This window comes from Tauraco erythrolophus, chromosome 17 (assembly GCF_009769465.1).
Source record: "Tauraco erythrolophus isolate bTauEry1 chromosome 17, bTauEry1.pri, whole genome shotgun sequence".
Taxonomy (NCBI): Eukaryota; Metazoa; Chordata; class Aves; order Musophagiformes; family Musophagidae; genus Tauraco; species Tauraco erythrolophus.
In genome coordinates, this window is record NC_141481.1 from 7,462,639 (window position 1) to 7,485,214 (window position 22,576).

The 22,576-nt window shown below is 37.6% G+C and overlaps 1 protein-coding gene across 1 annotated transcript in view; it reads left to right on the forward strand.

Moving 5' to 3' along the window:
* Positions 1-22,576, forward strand: part of LMTK2 (lemur tail kinase 2) — a 42,025-nt gene that overhangs the window by 14,232 nt on the left and 5,217 nt on the right. Inside the window, exons 2-11 of the mRNA XM_086622485.1 lie at positions 297-421; positions 1,285-1,429; positions 3,587-3,660; positions 4,198-4,316; positions 5,728-5,815; positions 12,992-13,125; positions 16,281-16,365; positions 16,955-17,076; positions 18,564-18,713; positions 18,972-21,894. Coding sequence (XP_086478611.1) covers positions 297-421; positions 1,285-1,429; positions 3,587-3,660; positions 4,198-4,316; positions 5,728-5,815; positions 12,992-13,125; positions 16,281-16,365; positions 16,955-17,076; positions 18,564-18,713; positions 18,972-21,894 — 3,965 coding nt within the window. The remainder of the gene's footprint in view (positions 1-296; positions 422-1,284; positions 1,430-3,586; positions 3,661-4,197; positions 4,317-5,727; positions 5,816-12,991; positions 13,126-16,280; positions 16,366-16,954; positions 17,077-18,563; positions 18,714-18,971; positions 21,895-22,576) is intronic.

The following is a 22,576-nucleotide window of genomic DNA, read 5'->3' on the forward strand; positions in this document are numbered from 1 at the left end:
AACTTAAACAGAATTCTGAGACTTAGGGCTATCGCTGTTCATCACCTACTCTGGTAAATCAAGCTGACTTTGGCTCCTGAGCTTGAATCAAGTAAGTCCAGAACGGTGCAGGCAGGTGGTAGAGCACAGAGGTATTTTGCCAGTATGTCCTTTCTGTTCTTATTTTTGATCATATCGACAGAGTTAAATGTTCAAACTCCATCTTTTAAATAAACGCAGATAGGTACTATGTTTTGAAGGAACTTCTTAAAACATTTAACATATTTATGTAGTACTACATACATGTTTGTTTCCAGGAGAAGGAGCTACACCTGAAGTTTCCTCATCTTTTCTGATTCTGTCTATATGTACTCTAGTAGTACTGGTAATACTGCTTGCGAACTGTGTCTCCTGCTGTAAAGACCCTGAGATAGATTTCAAGGTAAGCATCTTGAAATTACAAATATACAAGTGGTATTCTTAGCTGCATTCTGATATCCAGAATTCTTGATTATTTGTGTTAATACTCTGCAGTTACTGGCACTTTGGTGTCACTGTACATTCTCTCTTCTGAAATAGCCAGCAACTGTATTTCTACATGCTGTGAAATCTTGCTGCAACCCTCCATGTTGCAGTAGGGATCTTTAATGTCTTTCCAAAATTGTTACTAGCTATTAGGGTCAGTAGTAAAAGTATGTTTGAGACAATTTTGCTGTAGTTAAAGAACATTTTTGTTGTTTTTCTGTGTATTCTTTTAATTTGTTTTTCTTGATCTGGTGACAAGGTTTAAGACACTTTTGTCAAATAAGAATACTGAAGATACATACCCACTGTAGCAAAACTCTTGAGGAGAAATTGTTACCATCAGAAAACAGTTACTTTTGGAATATTCGTTATTGTTGTTCCTAAAATCGAGTTTTACTCTCATTTCTAAATGGAAAATGTTTGGCTTCAGCAGTTCATGGTAATTCGTTCAAATCCAGGGATAGCATTTAAAGTAAAAACCAAACACAACCCATCCCACTCTCCAAGCTAAGCCTGCTTAACATTGCTCGTTCAAATGAAGTGCTTTAAAAAATTTTAAGAATAAGAATTTTCAGCTTTTTAGGTAATTTCTTTTAATATTATTAGGTTATCTCCTTTAAAAATCAAGCTCTTTATAATGTGTCATGTTTACTCTTTTACCTTCAGCTGATTATTTGTTATATTCAAGTTTGTATGTTCGGATTCGAAACTAAAAGAAATGTATTAGTGGTAATTTTAAGACAAAGGTCAGCTTGTTTACTAAGATTTTTCTTTTTTCAGGAGTTTGAAGATAACTTTGATGATGAGATAGATTTTACACCTCCAGCAGAAGATACTCCATCTGTTCAGTCTCCAGCAGAAGTGTTTACTCTTTCAGTTCCCAATATTGCTTTACCAACTCCCTCCCAGTTTCCATCTCGTCCAGGTAAAATACCGTTTTTTAACGAAAAGCCAAAAGTAGGCAATTTCAGTGTCAAAAATGGAGTGTAGCTGATTATGTTCAACTTTAACAAGTTGATTGTTACAAACTTACATAACTGAGTAAATATATTTTGTAGGGTATAGGATAAAATATGAAATAGTACTTCAAAAATGTTAACTTACAGCAGGGTGCCGCGTAAGGTAGCTTAAGAGAATGAAACGAGCTTAAATAAACCTCTCTAGAATACTTCCATTATGCGTCTGTATACATGAAGGATTTAAAGGACTGTAGGATGTTAGTGATGTCTGCTCTTTAGTGGTTTTCTTCATGGCTAAGTTGTCACTGGATTTTAGCTGTTTGTCTTAAATGGAAGCAAGAGTAGATCTCTTACTTGATAGCAGTGCCGTTGTTTCAGCTGCGTCACATTCTTAACGCCACTGTAAAATTTTCATGCTGTAAATGTGATATTGGTAAGACAGAGCAGTAGATTTCTTTTCCCAATGTGAAAGGTTTTTTTTGAATGTATTCTTTGAAATATGATTTTTGTAAAAGGAAATGGAAGCATCTTAAATATTACAAGCGTAGTTTAGCATAAAGTAGTTGTTCTCATACTATTTCAAATACAATTTTTACATATATTGTTTGTGTTGCTTAATCATTAGAGGTTCAGGGAAGCTTCTAGTAAAATTGCTGTACCTACAAATTTCAAGAAATTGTCAATGTGCCTGTAATACAAAAGAAACGTTACTCCTCAGTGTTTTAATGTGTGTGGGAGAACAATTTGTGAAAAATTTTATGTCAGCTCTTCTACGTTGCCTTCATTGTTAAAACTATACTTTCTGTCAGGAGAAGTTATTTTCCAGAAGTGAGACAGTGTACTTGAGTAAGGTGCACTGGTAAAAATGTAGTTGTACTGGTACAGCCTTCTCTGTGCTTAGGAGCGTGTTGACAGTACATTATACAGCTATAGCTGTTCCAGTAAAATAATGTTGGTGTAAATGTGGTTTATGGAAATGAAAACGTGGGCTAGAAGTCTCAATCAGACAAGTAGCAAGGATGGAAAGTTTTTGTGTACGTCTGTTTATTAGTGTTCCTAACTGGTTAGGCAGCAGAGGGTTAAACACTACTCAGTCTCTTACTCTACCGTTACTGTCCATCCTCTGACAAGATCTGGCTCTTGTTTTTTATCCTTTCCCTCTCTGGGCTCTTTACGTGAAGTATTTTTAGTTAGAAAATGTCCTCCTTCCAGATGGTAGCTGTAAGTAGGGCATTTGGGCTGAAGAGTAAAGCAGTCAAACCCTTTCGCTTACAATGGTAACTCTCCCTCTATAAACTATAATTGTTGAGATGTACAAGCAATGAGTGTCCTATTGGGTTTTCTACTTTTATTTACATAAGGAACTTTTGTAAGTAGGTTATTTAAGGTAAAAGCTGTTGAAAGATCTAGAGAACAAGTGTCATGAGGAGTGGCTCAGGGGGAAACTGGGGTTGCTTAGCCTGGAGAAAAGGAGGATGAGAGGAGGCTTTATCTCCTCCTTATCATAGGAGGTTGCAGTGAGGTGGGGTCTCTTTACCCAAGTAACAAGTGGTAGGATGAGAGGAAACGGCCTCAAGTTGTGCCAGAGGAGGTTTAGGTTGGATATTGGAAAAATTTCTTCTCCGGAAGGGTTGTCAAGCGTTGGAATAGGCTGCCCAGGGAAGTGGTTGAGGCTGCGTTTATAGTTGGACGAGATGATACTGTAGGTCTTTTCCAACCTAAATTATTCTGTGATTTGCTCTACCTAAATACAGGGTATGATCCGCTTTTTATATTGCAATTAGAACTCAGCCTTTTCACTTTCTTACTGGGTGCATTAAAAAATTAAAAGTTTACTTTTCATGAGGAGAATCACTGCATTTTTATATGGGGTGTATTCTAATACGGTTTGGAAGCTGGAGCTAAGAAAAGTTTCACTTCACTGCTATTGTCACAATGTTTCCTTCATACTTGATGTATGTCTAACTAGTTTTTCCTGCTCAGTCTGAATGTACGCACATAATAGGGAATAAATGTTGTAGGAACTTGCATTATTTCCTCAACAGTTTGGCTGTTATTATTTCCTCCTTAACTTTGGCTGAGTGGTTTGATACATGTTGCATTTGTTTCGTTGTGTGTGATAGATGGATCAAAGTCTCAAGTTGCACGTCAGAGTCTAAACTACATCCAGGAAATTGGAAATGGCTGGTTTGGAAAGGTGAGAAGTTTTGTTTGTGGGTTTTTTTTTTAATTTTGTACTGCAGTTGGAGTCTTTCTCCTAATGAACTTCGCTACTGTCTTTCCTTTAAAATGATACTCAAAAAAAAAAGTAATAGGATAAGAAAAACTGAAGTTGATATTAGATGTTTTCTTGCATGCACTTTTTAGTTGTAATCACAGCAGTAATCAGTGCTGCTTTAATTTATGTGCAGCTTCTTACCAGAGGTACTTCCTAGGTGGACATTTTCACTTGTATGGATTTGAATTAGTACATTCCTGTTATTACCAATTCTTTCTAGGAAAAACATCTTAAGTAAATATATGGTCTTGACTAGAAAACATGTTTTCTGAATGTTGATGTGTTGATGAATTATCAAAATGTAATGAGTGTTTAATTACGAAAGCTCTGCATGCATTGACCAAAAAAGCCAGAAAATCTTTCTTAGAGCATGTTTTTAGCTCTTGTTTTTCTTTGCAGGGAAACTACAAAACTTTTTTGCCTCTCATTAAAGACACAATGATTATCTTTTTTCAGGTTCTGCTTGGAGAGATCTACACAGGCACTAGTGTAGCAAGGGTAATAGTGAAGGAGTTGAAGGCAAGTGCAGGTCCCAAGGAGCAAGAACAGTTTTTAAGAAATGGAGAACCATATTAGTAAGTAATGTTTTACAGCTTGGTTAACTTACTTCATACTACTGCATATGAATTATGGACATTTCTTTTGTTCATTGTCTTTAATTGCCCTCCCTTATAACTGAAAAGCATGTCTTTAAAGAAACGAAATACAGTCAGTCCAAAGTGAGCAAAACTTGAGTTTACTTAGAAATAAAAATAAGCTCTTTGCTTACATGTGTTTGGTAGTTATTGTTCATGACTGGAAAATACACTTGGTTTGGTTTATCAGATTTTCTTCTACAGCTGTTTGGAACTCCTGATGTTGCAAACCAACCTTATGCCTAATTACTTGCCTCAGAACTGAGGTTTAACGCCTGTACTTGGCTTTCCTGTTAGAAGCAGGGGAACTGGCAATACTTTGTCTGCTATCAGATACACATTAATTTCTTCAAAGCTCCCTTTTTCAAAAATTTAAATACAATACAGTGATAAAAACTAGTTTTGTTCAGGTAGCTTGCAAGGAGGCTTGCACACAAAAAACCCCAGAATTACACTAACTTCAGTCCAGTAGTACTCTACAATTGAGAAATCATTTATCTGACTGAAAATGCCAATAAAACAGGGTGGTTTGGTGTTCTCTTCCTCTTGCATTATGCTTGGAGGATACTCACTGCCAGGGGTTGAGCCTTTGTATAGTAGAAAGGAATTTGCTATATAAAAGGGTGTATAATTTCTCTTCCCATGTTTTGGGAATAGTGAGAATTCTCTGAAGAGCAAACTGCCACAAGTTAATGGCTTTTGTAGATGACTGGAAGAGAAGCATGTTGTAGTTCACTAGACATACCCTTAGTGTGGTTTATGTTGCCTGAATATGCTGCAAGCGAGTGGTCATAGAGAGCTTCTATTCTTAATGCTTTCTAATGTCCCAATTATATTTGCACTTAGGCTTAAATTGTTGGCGCTTGTCACAAGACGTAATCTCATGCCTCCTGCTGCATGGGCACAAGTGTGTTTGAAGCAATTCAGAAAAAGTAATTGATCTGGCTGGAAACTGACCTGGCTAAAAATAGTTTAACTTTTAGCCAGAGCAGTTCCTCAGCGTAGTTCATGAACCAGTTGCATGCACTTACTTTTGGTATAGGGGATGGTGGGAGGATGGGTATGGCTTTCTTGTGGCAGTGCTGGCTTTTGTGGTTTTGAGATCCTCCGAGTTTCAGCTGCTCTCAATGATATGCTGCAGCAATACAAAGGAGATACAAAGGTAGAAATGGAATCTGTGGCTTTGGATACTTGCACCTTCTGTTCATACAGCCCTCTGCCCCCGCCCCCCCCCCCCCCCCCCCCGATGTTATGTGTTAAAACTTCTAGTAGGGACTTCAGTGTGTTGCATTATACTGCAACTAATGTGTACTGTGATCTTTCTGGTTTAAACTGCGTTTTTTCACTCCAGCATTCTTCAGCATCCAAATGTCCTCCAGTGTATTGGGCAATGTGTGGAAGCCATTCCTTATCTCCTAGTTTTTGAGTTCTGTGACTTGGTAAGTGTACTTATACAAAAGCCTGCGGTTGTTTTTCCATTGATGTAAATTGTATGTAGTGTATTTACTGCCGTTCACTCATGATTTTTTTTTTTGGAAAGTTTTTTGAATAACCAGAGTTTCAGAAGACAGTCTTTTTTTGGTTTTGAGGCAGACCACAAGTGTAATTGTTTATTTATATTCTTTTCAGTTCATCATATAAATTCTAAGTGCTCGTGGAATGTTCTGAAGAGGAAAATAGCTGTTCTTTCTTTGATAGGAATTACTAGTCTCTTTCAGACTGCCTTACATGTAACAGGGAGCTTGGAGGGGAAAGGAGGTCACAGAAGGAAGCTTTTTGTTGCAGTCCAGTATCACATGCACATGCTCACAATCACATCCTAAATTCTGTTTGCTGACTGTGTAGCCTTAATGTGCTTTTATTATCATTTCTATGAAAATGTTAATTGAGGAAACAGAAAGGATTTCCTCCCTTCTGCCTCCCCACCTCCAGAGTGCCCAAATTTTACCCATACTGTGCAGCTTTTGGCTAGAATGCAAGGGTGGGCTTGCTTCCAGAATCACTAATGAGTGTATTCTAATAGCTAGAATTTTCAGTATCGTCCTGTTATCTTCCCGATCCTTTCTATTACGGTATTCTTCTCTTCTCTCCTCTCATCCTTCTTTTCTTTCCCTCCCTCTGCCCCCCTGCCAGCAACTGCCGCCTTATGCTTTCTGAACACCAAAAGAAATGCTAAGAGCACAGTGAAGATACTCTCACTGGTTTCTGCTCTGTTTTTAGTGCCACAAAGGGCACTGGAGATGGGAGGGATAATTGCAGAAAAACCTTGCTCAGCCACTGCATTCCTGGACATGTGTTGGAATTTACATGGATGTAAAGGGAGTGGTATGCATGTATAGAATCTTAGAACTGTGCCCAGTATACCTACACAGAGTCTTGAGAGACTGAAATTTGGATATGGTGATGGATCCATGGTCTGGAATGGCAAATTGCTTTATTGTAGCAAACCACAGTATTAAACAAACGCAGAACTGCAGGTGGCTGTCTAAACATTGGCTCAACAGCTGCTTTTAAAGCTTGTGGTTTAGATAGATACCATTTAAAGCAGAGTTCCTTGAAAAAGGTCAAGACAGAAACTAACTCGGAAGTGCATGTATATGTTACTGAGAAATAAGTCTTTCACAAGTAAGGTGGTTTCCATTTATAAAATTTAGCAAGATCCTTTTTTGTCAGCTTCACTACAACAGAATTTTCCTTTAAACTCCAGTGCACAAATATGTTCTAGTTGCATCAGTTGCCTCAAGCAATTTAAATAAGATTTAACATGAACTTTTGAGTTTTCTTGAGAAACATCAGTTAATCTGTGACCTTAAATAACTGTACTTTTATTACTGCTCTTTTGCTCAAATTTATTAGCTGTGGTAAATTAATGAGGCAGAAGTGCTGATAAAATCATTCTTTTCTAAGTGGAATAAACGCCTGAACTTTTTAAGTGACTGATCAAAGTGAAATGTTCTGGTTTTGCTAAGAATTAAAAAGTAGGTGTCTAAGGTTAACCAGATAATGGTTTCTATAGTTTTTCAATTTGTAGAAGTGGAATACTTCTTACAAATTTTAAACCTGCTACTCAAACTGAAGTTTCTTTAAAAGGACCCTTGAAAGAGAATTGCTTTTTATAGAGTCTAACAGATATACATCCAAATATTTGACAGATTTAATCGCTGCTATGTGTTTAAATATTTATGCTATTTAATCCAACTTTGAATTTGAAGGTGGAGTAACTTTTAAAGATTGCCCTACTTTAAGTATACGAGGAGGGGGGAAATCCTTGTTTGATGCCTGATGATTAATGCCAGAAATTGTCATGATCCTGCAGAGTAATCTCGGAAGGATTTTACTTAAGGGGATAAAATAGTTTTTCACTTTAACTGGAGGCAGTAAGCTTGACAGCCTGAAGTGGTAGTTTTATACATTTGAATGTAGTTTGGTAATTTCTTTGGAATGGAAAATAAATGTCTGTGCTGATTTTTATTTCAAGTAAACTAAAATTTGTTTTTAGAAAATTGTGTTACAGTGAGCTAAATGACTTTCATACTGCAAGTCTGGCTCATTTATAGAGTTCTTACTTGGTAGAGCTAAGTATGTCATAGACATTGTACTGTTTTATTCTCTGTGCACACAAATGCACAGGGGCCAGGCAGACAAAACGGTGTTCATGTGAATAGTTTATGCAGAGATTGAGGTGAGCGCAGTAAGTTAGCTCAGTATCGCTCTATGGCACTAATTCTTGTTGTAGTCCCAAGGCCTAGTGTGGGAGGTAGCAATGTTGGAGTGAGGAGAGACATGAAGAAGGGAGAAATGTGAAGGAAGCCAGACGGCACTATTTGGAATAGAAGGTATGGCTAGATAGGTTTTTTAGTAGACAAGTTTTCAGTGGAGTGTCAGTAGGCTGATAGTCTAGAAGCTGCTTTTTATCGCTGTGGCTGGGATGGCAGGTACTTGGGTTTTTCAGGCTTTTAATAAGTGATCTCGAAAGCTGGTAGCTTCTTTTATACTTTTTTTCTGTCATTGGATAAATCAAGGGGTATGGAGGTGCTTACAAAAACACAAAAGTCTGCTGCTTCAGCAGAAATACCATAGAGGCGGGCACAGTTGAAGTGGTTGACTAAAGGTTCTCATGTCTGTGGTGACTATATATTGTTCAAATGGGAAGGATGAGAAGCACATTCCTGTTTTGCTAGCAGTAGTATATTGCTATGCTAAAGCTCTTTACCTTGTGTTACTGGTGTTGTATATGTATGTGCAACAAAGAATAAACTTGTTTTAATCTTTTGTACTTAGATGATTAAGAATATGATGATTAAGAAAAAAGGTGGCAAATATGTCAGCTGTGTTGCAAAGAAAATTTAAATGTCTTCAGATGGCAAGTTGTTTTGAGGCTCTTGACAGTGTAGACTTTGGCAAATTTGGCATATTAAATAATGAAAAACGTGGCTATTCTACTGACCAACACAGTCCAGAGGGTACAGTGCTTGTCGTCTTCGCGCTCCTTCCAATTCATAACTTACCACAGCATGTCCCCTTTTTGCAACTTCTCTTACTGGGATTTGTAGCCTTTTTAGGACCGGTTGACCTTGTTGGCTGCCCAGGCAGCCATGTTGGATTATCAGTTCCCAGGCTCCTTGGCACTGAAAAGTCTTGATCAGAGGCATTGGAAACTAGTGCAGAAATACCAGAGCTAACTGTCACAGTAGCAATGCTGAATGTCATGCAGGCTAACTTAACTTGTTTTCCCGGTCGTGTAAACTACTTACAAGTCTGTCACTCGAGATTGCTTGGTGGTGTATGTTGTAACTGTATTTGCTAGCATTTAGCCTATTTTGTAATGTAATCCAAGTTGCTCCATCCCTTGCTTTGCAGAGCTGGGCAAGAAGCAAGAGAGGTCACTTGCATATAAGTGATGTACAGCTTTTAAATCCTTATTTTCCTTTGCCGTGTTAAAATTGTTTAAAAAGTGGTAAATATAAAAAGAAATGCTCAATAAGTTCTTACACCACCCCCCCCTCCCCCCCCCGTATTACTTTGCCTAGTATGTTGGTGCAGTCTTCTATGAATAGTTAACTGTTCACTGTTAAACATTGTAGAATGATGCCAGGTTAAAAATAGTGGTAGCTGGCTTATTAACTTTTAATATATTGCTCAGCTGTGTGTGGCCTGCATTTTGTCAGCACAGCGAATCCTCTAATGGATTGGCATAATTTATGAGTAAAGGAAAGCTATTCGAATGTGGAAGTAGCGTGTATATTGTGAGGCTGATTTGCCTACCAAATTCTTACAGAAATTCTTGAAGTCTTGCAATTCCCTGAGCAGATGAGATCAGCAGAATGTGATCTTTGCCTAGAATGCCCTGTAGCTTGCTTTAGGGATGTTGCTGAATGGAAGGTACTTGCCTGCAGTGTTTGCTTCTTTCGATTGGGCTTTCTAGTTACTGCCACTTGAAAATGTTATCTTCACATCAGGAAAGAATCTTTGCAATGAAAACTTCTTAACCAAAGAGTTCAACAAATCTGTTTAATAATCATAGTCAATATCAGGCAGATAGTAGATAAATCAGTGGTGTGTGGTTTAAAAAGAAAAGGAGGGGAGGGTTGACAATTCTCGACAACTTGAGAAATCATGTCTGTTAGGTTCAAAGACGCTTTTTGCACGTGCTACTTTCAGGCATTTTAGTGGTAGTGGCCGCAGGTACTTGGACTGCAAAGAAACATTGGAGGAGGCAGGCAGGGGCAGTATTTTTAGTTGTCTGAGAATTTCAGAAGGGGCAATTATGTGGTATTGTGTGACTTGGCAGGTAGCTTTCCAACTTGGTAGAAAGTGTTTAGTAGACATAATTTGGTAACCTCTTCACACTTTTCAAACCCTATCATCAGTACCTACTTGTAGAAGTCATGTCAGCTATTTGTTTGGGTGTTCATATGAACCAAACGTGGAATTTGCACAAACAGGAAAACTGCCTGAAAGTACTGCATGTAAACATGTCCCCCCAGCTTCTGACTGTTACGAAGAAAAAGCACATTAAGACTTAGACAGCTGAACTGATCCTGACTAGGACTGAGAAGGATGGGAGGAAAGGCGAAACCTAGTTCTTCGTGGAGTCCCAGGAGAGGAGGGAATAGGCAGACTGGCAGAGGAAGTTGGTGAGAAAGTGGAGGGAGCCTTGCTCAAGCATGGTTATCGAGCTTTTTATATTTTGCAGAGCTGTGTTTAGATATGTATAGCCTTTGATATTTAGTATGTTAACAAGTCTGTGGGATGAAGAGCTGTTTTGTGGCTCATAAAATAGCCCAGGAATAGTATTGATGTATTGCTACTGTCTGCTTGTAGGCAGGGAAGCATTATGGGATAATTCAGGCTAGCAAGGAGCTTGAGTGGTCTCCACTCCAAGCTCCTGCTCAAAGCAGTGTCTGCCTGAGGTCAGACCAGATTTCTCAGGGCTTTGTCCAGTTAGATCCTGAAAACATCCAACGATAGAAACTGTGTGGCTGTCCAGGTCCCCCTGGATGACAGTCCAGCACTTGAGTCTATTCATTGGTTCCCTCAGTTTGGTATAAGCAATGTCTTTTTAAAGCAATACCAAAAAAACTTGTTTGACGTTTTTAACCTTGATTGCAGCTGTAATTAGAATAGAGTGGGAGAGTAGAACCAGTATGTTTCAAGGTGCTGGGTTTAATAAAAGTTGTATTTCCTACAAAAGTGTGTGCCTGCATGAATTATTTAGTAAGTAAGGGATGCCACACAGCACTACTGTTTCTAATGCTCTTAAAAGTAATTCCTTGGTGTGTTTCAGGCATCTTAAGGAACTTAATCCACCTGGGACAAACCCTAAGTAACCAGTTGCTGGTTTAGTGAATGACAATTTTGGAGGGTTTGACTTTCTGCAGGTGCTTGCTGCCACCTAGAGTCACTGCAGCTCAGCACTTTGTACTGGCTTCCATTTGTTAGGCTGCGCGGCTGGAAATCTGTTATGGACACTGTTTGTTTTGTAGTTCTTTGGAACTCGGCTCTAGTAAATCTGCTCTGGTAAGGTAAAAGGAGGGGGGTGTGTTTATATGTAAATGTTGATACATATATTCATGAGCCAGTGTGATATTAAAGCTGTAATTGTAAGTCAGAAGAAGCTTTTGGGAAACATTTTTAAAAATGTAGTTCTGTAGGATGCAAATATGTAAATGTTACCTAATTAGTAGCTAAAAACAGGATAAAGAGAATGTAATGAAGACTTCTACAACATTAAACAGAAGTAGTGCATGCTTTCTCACAAGGTGATACAACTGCTTGCAGCATAAGTAGTACGTCTAAACCAGATGAAGATAGAATCGCTGTTTGTGTGTACTGTAGAATCTATTCATGTTTTTAAAAATTAGAACGAAGCTGTTTTACATAGGAGTAGTGTCTACTTTTCATTAGACTGTCTGTCCCATTGCTTCTTATTTTATTAAAAATAACCTGGGTTTGCAACTGTCCAGGCAGTCGCCTCAGCTTCTCTGCACTCTTAGATCTTAATGCACCACACAGGCACCTACCGCATGAACTAACAGAATGGTAAATGGTCATCCTCACTGAACCGTGTTAAGGAGGAATGAGATGCTTCAGTTATTGCTCCATAACGTATGTGAGCACAGAGGAACAGTGATCTTCAGTCTTTTCTGAACATCAGTGTGTTTTTCAGCCAGTACAAAGACTGCCTTCTTGTCTGGTCAGTCTCAAAACTTCAGTCTCCTCCCTGGCCCAAGGTTTAGGCAGACAATGGACATGGACAGTTAGAGCACAGAATGTTATGTTGATGAAAAAGTTGTGATGTAATACGTTGTGCAGTCTCAATACAAAAATACCGTCTGAGATAATTTGCTAAACTTACAGAAGATCTATATTTTAAATAACAAAAATATAGCACTGCTAGGTTAGAAGTCCAACTGTGAAAGTAGGAACAATAATGACATGAGAAACTTGTTCTCTTCCCTTGCTTGGCTTCACCTACTATAGTCTTACTTTTCCTGAATGTTTGAACAACTTTCAGTTATTTTCCTTCTATTTCAAAGCTATTCTTCTTTTAGTAATTTATGGAGTGCTTGTGTGGACTCATTAGTTATGTGACTATTGCTTAGCATTGCCCAAGTTCAGTAAAACCGCTGCCATCCTCTGAATTCTTTGGCTGGAGTGAGGTGTATTACCATGTTTTTTATATCTAAAGCTTTGGTGAGTTGACAATGTCTGAAACTCTGTCTGGTCTTTCCCTTCCATCCTCTTGCAAATTCCAGATAGTCAGCTCTGCTGATTTGGAGTACTTGAAAACTCATCTCATTTAAAAACAGCAACTCATCAAGCTCTGTTTTCTAATGGAAAGTATTGTATGACAGGTTTTATGTGGCAGTATGATCTCGAATGCTAAATACTAAATGATGTGGTTAAAAAAAAACTTAAATGGACAATACCATATATCTTAGAGGACTTTTATAAAAGAACCCTTATGGAGACTGGAAACTTGAGGAGATTTTTTTATTATTATTAAGCATAAATGTGGTTAATAAATAATGTGATTAGTTGATTCTTCATTAAATATTTTTCAGATTTAACCAACATACAAAGCTGATAAGTATTTTCAACTTCTTCTACAGGGTGACCTCAAAACTTACATCTGCAATGAGCAGGAACACATTAAAGGAGATTCGCAAATAATGCTGCTACAGAGAATGGCGTGCGAGATTGCTGCTGGACTCGCTGTTATGCATAAACATAATTTTGTGCACAGGTATGCTTTCCAGATAATTGCTTTTAGTTATGATGCACTCTAAATTAATGTGGATATTTTCATTAAAATCTGTGTATATTGAAGATTGTCTCTTAACAAACTTCTAACTTCTGTATCCTAAGTCATGAAGGTGTGATGCTCATAAAGATGCTACAGTGGTGTGATGTTACAGCTCCCACCTTGGCTGAAGGCTGATAATTTGTTTTTTAGGTTTGCAGTCCATAGAACACTGCTGCTAAGCTGATCCAGAAGATGCGGTTGTTAGGTTAATTCTTAGCCAGGTTTAAATTTGTTTTGAATTTTGCAGGGAGAAGGGATGTTAGAGTTTTGTTAGAATGAATCTTACCTGTTGTGTGTTTTTTATAGATTATGGAAATTTAGAACTTCTGTTACCTTTATTACCAAAAATAGAAAAAAAAATACAAATGCTGCCTTTTTAATGCAGTAAGGGAGAAGCTGACTTTAGATTGAAAACCTGACTGAAGCATGTGTGTTTTCTCACTAAATTATTGTTCATGTAACCTTTTAATCTTCAGTAATGGAGGTAGTCAGATTTGGAAGAAATCATAATAGGAGAACAATTTTGTTTTAATCAGGGGAAAATAATGCTAGATTTCTTTATTTTAATTAAAGTTAATGCAGTCAATACGGAAAGAATGACAGTAGTAGTAAAAGGCTGGGAAAAACATATTCATGAAACTGCTCAAAAATATGCAAAAATTATTTTTTTGCTTTAAATGAAAAGGTGTTAAGGAACTGGAAGACATCAACCTTAGACTTGTAATGACTAAAATGTTAGAGTACTTGCGCCCCAAATATGGTTTACCTTGATGAAAACCTTGGGTCTCACAAGATGGTCTACTTTAGTTTGGTTTTATGTTGGATCAGTCTGTTCTTTGCTGTAGAAACAGCACTTACATCATCCCCTTCAGCAAGTTAGGAACTTGTGCTGGAGTTTATCAGTGCATCTTGCTACTTAGAGAAAGCAGAGACTTTGTGTTCAGGGAGAAGCTGAACTATTAAAATGAAGTCTTAAAAGGTGCAGGTGTAAAACAATACCAAAACCCTGAGAAAACTCCAAAGCCTGGACTCAGCTGGTGTCTGAAGGGCAGAGCTGTTCTTTTAACCCGTTAACAATTTCAAATGGCTTGAAAGAAGTAGCAGTTGTACCTGTCAAACTGAGTGGTCGCTGTTTCTTGTACTGCAGCAGCACGGCTCTGCAGGTATTGAATTTAACAGTATGTTTTCAGTGAAATGCAGTTAAACTTGATAATTATTCTGTGGATCTGCAAGATCTCAGTGTAAATGTTTACTTCTAGCAACACTATCCTGATGCTGTCAGAGTATGTGGTAAAGCTCCAGCATCAGTGATTTTGTTGTTAGTGGTAAATTCAAGCAGCCAAAATTTTATTTTCTCTTCCAGGATATTTATTTAAATAGTATAAAACAAGTTGGAAAGCTTTGGGGCGTATTTGAGGGTTACAAATGTGTTTCTTACCGGTGTATTTCCATGATTCTGGAAAGGAAAAGTTTTTCTTCTTTCTTTGAAGTAGGGAAACTGTGTGGCTTTCAGACTGTACTTCAGAGGCTTCTTTTAAGCCACACAGAAGCAATGGTAGAGTTCTTCCAGTGCACTTAATTGCCTGGTACCTTTCTGTGAAACTGAGAAGCAAAATATTTTAATTAGTCTGCCGAGCTCTTCGCTGTCACATGCATGCAGCTTCATTAAACTTGCATAAATTTCTGCGTTTGCATGATGGATTTTCTAAAACAGCTTCTTGATATTGTTACAACAGCACTGCTGGCTATGAGTACTTTTGGTCTGGTTTATGGTGGAAACTGGAAGCAACTTCTGTGTGTATTCAAGACCTTTATGATCTTTTAATTAAAGGACTTTTTATGAAGTACATTGCTCTTTCTGATGGTCTTTTTCAAAGACTCTCTGTAGTTCTAGTTCATGTGTAATGTACGGGTTTGGTATTTAGAGGAGCTGAACTGTAGGTGTAAGATACTAGTAGCTGCTTAGCATCATTCTGTAAATTAAGTATTTAAACTTGATCTGAATTGTTGATAGATTTTGCTTATGACAACTAAAACGCAAGACATGCAATGACAAGTGTTAAGTAAAGAGACCGACATCACTTCAGCATGTGAACAGCCTGAGTGATCTACATTACAGGATTATTGGTAGAATGGAATAATTGCACATAATTTCTGTGTGCAGCTGGAATGCCTAAGAGTATACCTCACTATTCTAGAGAAGCACTTACATTTTGAACTTTTTTGTAAAGGGCAGCACAGTAGTCTAGGACTTGTTGTATGGAATTTTTAAATGTGATTGCATTGTCACTATATTTAGTTTTATTTGGATTCCAGAACACAGATTGTGTGGCTCTAAGATTGACTCTCTCTTTAAAATGTAAGAGGGCCTAAGGGCAATCATCCTTGTGGCCTTCAAACAAATTTTGTCTAGTAAGTCTACTGTAAAGAGAGACCCTATCAGTGTTTATTTTTTTCTGAAAGTGATGAGTGTTTATATAGAACTATGGTGTCCACAGTACTGCAGTGAGATATGGGATCAATTGTTGGCTTATATAGCTTCTAAAACTTAGTGAAAATGTAAGCCACAGGAGAACTATCTTAACATGTAGTTTGAATCAAAATTGTACTTTTGGAATTAATCTCCCCAGTAACTGTGCCCACGTTTGCATTATGAGTTGGTCTTTTGGAGTGCATGGACTGGTTTAACTCTATCCAAAGACAATGAGACAGGTGGCTCCAGGAGCACACCCTTCTTGCACCTAGCTTGCATCAGCCTTTAGTAGGATTTAGGTCTATGGGATCAGAGTACAGCAGATGCAGATAAAATCATTGAAGTGTGTGTAGTGTGGATGTTGCATCCTTAGCACTAGTTGTTTTGTGTTACTGAACTGCTTCTATTATGGCCTGCTGCTTGCTACTGTGGCGTGTAACTCTGATGTGGTTTTTTTTTTAATTGTCATTTAGTTTCTTTAGAATTTTGTTGGTTTTTCATTTTGTGCTTTAAGCTGTGGCCTGACAGTTCTAAGTGGTGTCACTTCTGTTAATCCACTTGTCTTAATTTGCCCTGAAGACTTCTTGGTTTGGTCTCATTATTTATTTGTTTGCTTTTTCAGTGACTTGGCCTTACGGAATTGCTTTCTTACATCTGATTTAAATGTCAAAGTAGGAGATTATGGTATAGGATTCAGTAGGTATAAGGTAAGTTAATCTAGTCATGTACCACTTCTTTTTTTAAAGGATTTGGGGCCTAAGGTTATAGCAAGCATACTTTAAAGTTATAAAGTGATATTAGGTTGTCCTGTATTTGAATAATGGACTTTCAAAGTATAACTGGTAAATAACCGTAGCAAGCTCATGTAACAGGTTAGATGGTCTTTCTAGAGATGAATGGAGTTTGTGCTTGTAGAAGGAAGCTTCTGGTTAAATCTACCTTTTTTAGGTCCGATTTACAGTAGTCCTAAAATATGCACAAATTCATTTAAGTGTTTTAAGAAAGGAAAAATTAAATCAAATTTCTTAATGAAAATGTTCAAAGTACTTAAATATATCAAGAGAATGAAAAATTCAAGGCATTAATTAAAAAATTGTTGCGAGTACTAAACTTTAAACAAGAAGTCGGCATTCAGTTTTTCTACTCTGCAGTGAATGCCTTTTCTCTGCTGCTTGGGTAAAATGGGATTAATAGGGATCATGTAAAACCATAAAAAGGAAAGGAAAGGACTGTCAACTTCTGAAAGCTGATCCAATGTTTGTTCAATCTTTTCCTGTTTTTTTATCAATAATTTAGGAAGATTATATTGAGACAGATGAGAAGAAACTTCTTCCTCTTCGATGGACTGCGCCTGAGTTAGTAACAAGTTTTCAAGACAGACTGTTATCAGCAGAGCAAAATAAGTACAGTAACATATGGTATGTCATGGGCTTTAAAATAACTTCAATGAGAGATTCGTGAACATGTTTTCAAATGTTGCACAAAGGAGTAAATAATATTTATAGTTAAACTGAATGTTGGCCTGATGCACTGCTTTTTTTATTTGATCAGATATGCAGTAGGTTCATCTCTACAAACCTGGAGATGGATCTTGTTTTGGAAAGATGCTCAGCAATCTGTTGAGAGAACAGATTAAGAAAAATGTTTAGCAGAAGAGTAAATGTTTATATTAATAGGAGTAATTACTGCATACTTGCCACATACCTTCAAATGTTTATAAGGGAAAGAAATGGTAATTTATTTTCCCAGTGATCTAATAGCTGTGGATGACATAAGAAGCTGATCCCACTAGAGCCTGATTAAGTTCCATTGGTAGGACAGTAACATCTTCATTTCTTGCTGCAGCGTTTGAGGGTTGCAATTAACTGTTTGTCTTTGCTACCAAAAGAGCTTATTGACAAAGGCTGGTGAAAGTCTTGAAGATGAACTCTGTTGAAATCACCAAGTTCCACTTCAATTCTCAAGTCCTAAGAAATTTGGATGATGGAAATCAGGGTTTAGGCTAACATTTCTGAAAACATTGTAGTTAAATTCCTGCTTTTATATTCTAAGGATATTAAACAGTAAACTAGGTTTTATTTGCTAATTTAAAGGTAGGGTTGCAGAAAGCAAGTTGGATAGATAGAAATTATCTGAATACAGGTTTCCTTGCATCCTTCAAGCAGGCTTCCTCAGACCATACTGTTGATCTAAACTATAGGCAGCCAGGTTCTTATGGTTTCCAACTTGAATTTCAGTGCCTCTTATACAGAGCTGCTTTTAACAGGTTTGGACTAGATGAATTCCAGAGACCCCTTCCAGTCTAAATTATTCTACCATAATAAATTCAGCAACTTTTACTTAGCATTTTGAGCAAGGAAAGGTTGCCCAAAGATCAACATCAACTCTAATCACTGAAAAAGTGTGATTAGTGTTGTATATAGTATGTATACAGCACTGAGCAAAGAGGTGGCTTCTGACCACTGCAGCTTAAAAGTAAGTAATTTTATGAAAGCTGAAACAAAAATCAGTTTTGTAGCAGTTTGACCCATAACTGCAGTTTCTGATGAAAGCTTTTCCTACTGTTAGACTAGTTATAAGGTTTTTTTCATCTTGCTTCTCTAAATAGGCATTTTCTGCTTTTATAGTATGTGGGGATTTCTTCCGTAGTTTGAAGCCTCTTATATTTTATTGCCTTCATTGGTGTTGCCTTCATCATTGTCATTGCCTTCAAGCAACTTTATTCTTGAGGCTTCTAGCATACTGTCAAATAAAACAAGTTAACAGGTTCTGAAGTTGTTACAGAGCTAATGGGAGTGATACTTGTTTCTTCTTGCCAGTTATGTTTTGCATAATCCTTACTTTCTTAGAAAAGCAGCTTTAAAATAGTTGGTAGAATGCACAGTTATGTGCTGCTCTTTTTCAGGTCCCTAGGCGTGACATTATGGGAGCTGTTTGAGAGTGCTGCACAGCCTTACTCAGACTTTTCTGACAGGGAAGTCCTAACCCATGTCATAAAGGAGAAGCAAGTTAAACTCTTCAAGCCACATCTGGAGCAGCCATATTCAGATAGATGGTAAACTTTTAAAATGTTTTTATTTATTCTTAAAGCTGCTGAAGAAGTTTCTCAAATTACTGTTCTCTTAAATATATTTAAATTGCTACATGGAATCATGCTCCTGGCAAAGAAACCCTAGATAAAGGGGAGTAAAAGAAGTTGCCATAGATGGAAGTTCCTGCCAGTGATATTGTTACTCCTTGACTTATTAGTTACCTGAATTTTATAAATTCCTTTTCAGTGTGAAACCTATTGAAACGTTTCTTGTTTGTATAGGTATGAAGTTCTGCAGTTCTGTTGGCTACCTCCAGAAAAGAGACCAACAGCAGAAGAAGTGCATAGACTTCTAACTTATCTTCGCATGCAAAGCCAAAGGGACTCAGAGATTGATTTTGAACAGCAGTGGAATGCTCTTAAACCAAACACCTCAAATAGAGAAACAAATAATTCTGCATTTCCAATCTTAGATCACTTCACAGGAGATAGACTTGGCCATGAGATGGAGGAAGTTCTTACTGTAACTGAAACAAGCCAGGGTCTCAGCTTTGAATATATCTGGGAGGCAGCTAAGCATGATCATTTTGATGAATGTGGTCATGTGAATCCTGACGAAGCAATGACATACACAAGTATTTTCTTTCCAGTGGAGGTTTTTGAGCGGTCACTTTCAGAGCAAGGGTTGGGAGCACAGGATGGAAGTGGTCAAGAAGCATCACTTGCTGTCCCTGGGGTGTTACCTGTGTTTGATGCACACAAACTTTCTGTTGGAAATGACTACTATATCCAATTAGAAGAAAAAGGAAGTGGCTGCAGCATGAATTTTGATAACCAATCAATTGTACTAACTACAGAAGTTGATCATCAAGAAGCTGTACAAGAAAAAAATTCTCATTTCACAGTTCTCAGGGATCTTGATGTTGAAGAATCTAGCACTGACGGGGACTTCTTCCACTACAATACAGATCCTAAAGAGGAAGTTTTGCCTGCTACTAGTAGTCCAGAAAGTCCTTTCCAGAATATCTTTAACGACATTGACAGATCAGAAGAATTGACAAACAGAAAAATACTTGATTTTGCTGAAACAAACGATATTCCTAAAGGCTTTAAACCAGTTGTTTTAAACTCAAGCACAGATGCTAAAAAGGCAGTAGGCCTTTGTGAGAAGGAGCGTTCTAGTCATGCTTCTGAAAATGAAACAGTTTCCTTATGTGAAAATATCTCTAAGCAGTCTGACTTGGTAACTTTAGAAGAACTTTCCGATAACTTCTTATTTCTTCAGGAGAAAAACTTATTAACAGGGTTATTGTCTAACAAAACCAGCAGTGATTTTGGGCAAAAAACAGAAGATGTTTTAAAAAAAAGTATGTTAGAAACCTCGAATAGAAACTCTGTAGAGCCTGAGCCTATGTTGGCTGAAAATGCACAGGTCTCTTCTTTAATCCATGGAAGTCTTAAAACAGTGAAAGATGAAAATTTTAACCCAGTGACAATGAATAAAGATGCAACTTCTCAGTCTCGGACTACTGTAGAGATGCAGGCATCCTCTAGTCCGTCTGCAGCACCTAAGTCATGTGATAAACATGAAAATCTTCCTTATTTGAAGGGTGATGGAAAACTTCTAAATGTGGAAGTCAATGACGTCGTGTCCTGTAACACTGATACTCTCTGTCAAGAAGAGCTGTCCAATAATGCCAAAAATAATAATGTTGGAAACAATCCATGTTACGGTGTTGCTGTTGAAACAGATGAGTGTGATGCACAAATCGAACAAGGAATGCTTTTCAAGTCTGATGAAATAGCTTTTAGTGGAGAAAAATGCAGTGATCAGGAAGATGAGAAAAGAAACTTGCAAGATAAGTCTCCCATATTAAAAAAAGATGAATGTTTATTGGAGGAAAACCAAGATACATCAAATCATTTTGAGAACTGTAAGGATGTTCCAGAGGAGGTGACCTTAATTTCTGTTGCTACTTCAGATGGTACAAGTCAGGATAGTCTTTTGGAAGACAGCTCATCTCCTGTACAAACTGTAGACCAAGCTTTAGAGACACCTGATTCTTTGGATTCTTTAGATGTAAATGAGGTTTTAGAGTCTTTACAGGCTCAAAGTCCCCAGAAACTTTTGCCACCTGATAAACCTGCTGACAGTGGCTATGAAACAGAGAACCTGGAATCTCCAGAATGGACTTCCCATATCACTGCTGAGGATGCCTCTAGTGTAGATAATGCTCTCTGTGTTGTCAGTGAGAGCAGCGTCACTGCTTTACCTTCTAATCCAGTCATAATTGTTTCAGAAGCAGCAGCTTGTTTAGATGCAGCAAACAGCAATTTTGAAGTAACCCCAAAGGGTTTTCTGGGGGGAAGTCAAAACTCATACAGAGACTCTGCCTATTTCTCTGATAATGATTCTGAGCCAGATAAAAAAATGGAAGAGACCGTAAATCTGTCAAGAGAGACTGTGTGTCTTGTTTCTTCCAATAGAGGAGAGAGCAACGCCGAAGTGGATTTCAGTTTTGAAGAGAGACAGCAAAAGCATGATACGAGGAATTACCAGGATACCAATAATCAAAATGCAAAACTAGAAATAAATCACAAATTAGAGATGCAAGAGATGGATGTAAGGATGCAGGGATGTCCTGATGAGTGGGCTGAGGCAACTCGGAATTCCCTGGAAATATTGATGGAAAGCAACCTAAGGGATGAATTAGAACTATCTGAGACTTCCCATAAAAGCGTCTCTTGTGTTGGCACTAATACTTCCGAACTTCTTTCACACAGAGACTTAAAGTCTGTGCACAACATACACAGTCCTTTGGATTTCAGTAACAGTGAGAAGTCCTTCTATCACATGGAAGGACAAAAACTGAAAGAGCCAGATATTGAAGGAAAATACCTTGGCAAACTCGATGTTTCTGGAATGCTTGATTTAGAAGATGGCGATGATGCAGATGAGGAAGATGAAAACAGTGATTCTGAGGATGACATGAGGACTTTTCATATGCATAGTCTGAGTTCTGACAGTGAAGATGAAACTGTTCATCAAGTACCTGAGATACTTACTGAGAAGGATGATGGAAAACATCTGAGAAGCTTGTTGAAACTTCCAACATCTCTTAATGAAAGGCAACATGAGCATTGGAAAAATGAGAAAAAGGCTGTAACGTTCTTCGATGATGTGACAGTCTATTTGTTTGATCAGGTATCCTTTTTTTTTTAATTACTAAGTAAAGTTTTTATTGATTTGTTTGTGTTTTTTTTTTTTAAACAAGATGTGGTAGAATAAATTAATATTTGTGGGTACATTGTTACAAGATCCCTTTTCTTACCTTGGCAGGGTTATAGCTTGTTTGTGATGTAGGACTTTTTCTTGGCTAGGTGTGATTGTGTGCTGCTGGCAGAATAGCAGCACTAATTTGAAGCGAAGGAGAGTTTTGCTTTGGGCAGGGTTGGTTGCCAAATCTTGAATCTCCATTGCTTTTGGGCCCTTCACTGCATGTGCTGAATGAAACGTGGGTGTTAGTGATGCCTTTATGATGTTTAGAAGCTGCATTTAATTTCAGTACATGAGACAGCATGGTTATGGACCAGCTTGATTGATTTATTTTACCAGAATGTGGTTTGTTGTAACTTTATAGAAGCAGTTTATCTGTTTAATGAGTTTGAGGACTTTAAGTTCAAATGCATTTATAAAAGAAAAGGAGGGGAAAACAAAACAAAATAAAACCCAAACACCCCCACCTCCCACCCCCCCCAAAAAAACCTCCAAAACCAACCACCAAACCACAACCTAACTCTGAATCTTATATTACTTAGCATTAAGGTAAATTTACCTAAGAGTATAAGCAAAGATGAGAACAGCATTTAGATGGTAATGCTACTTT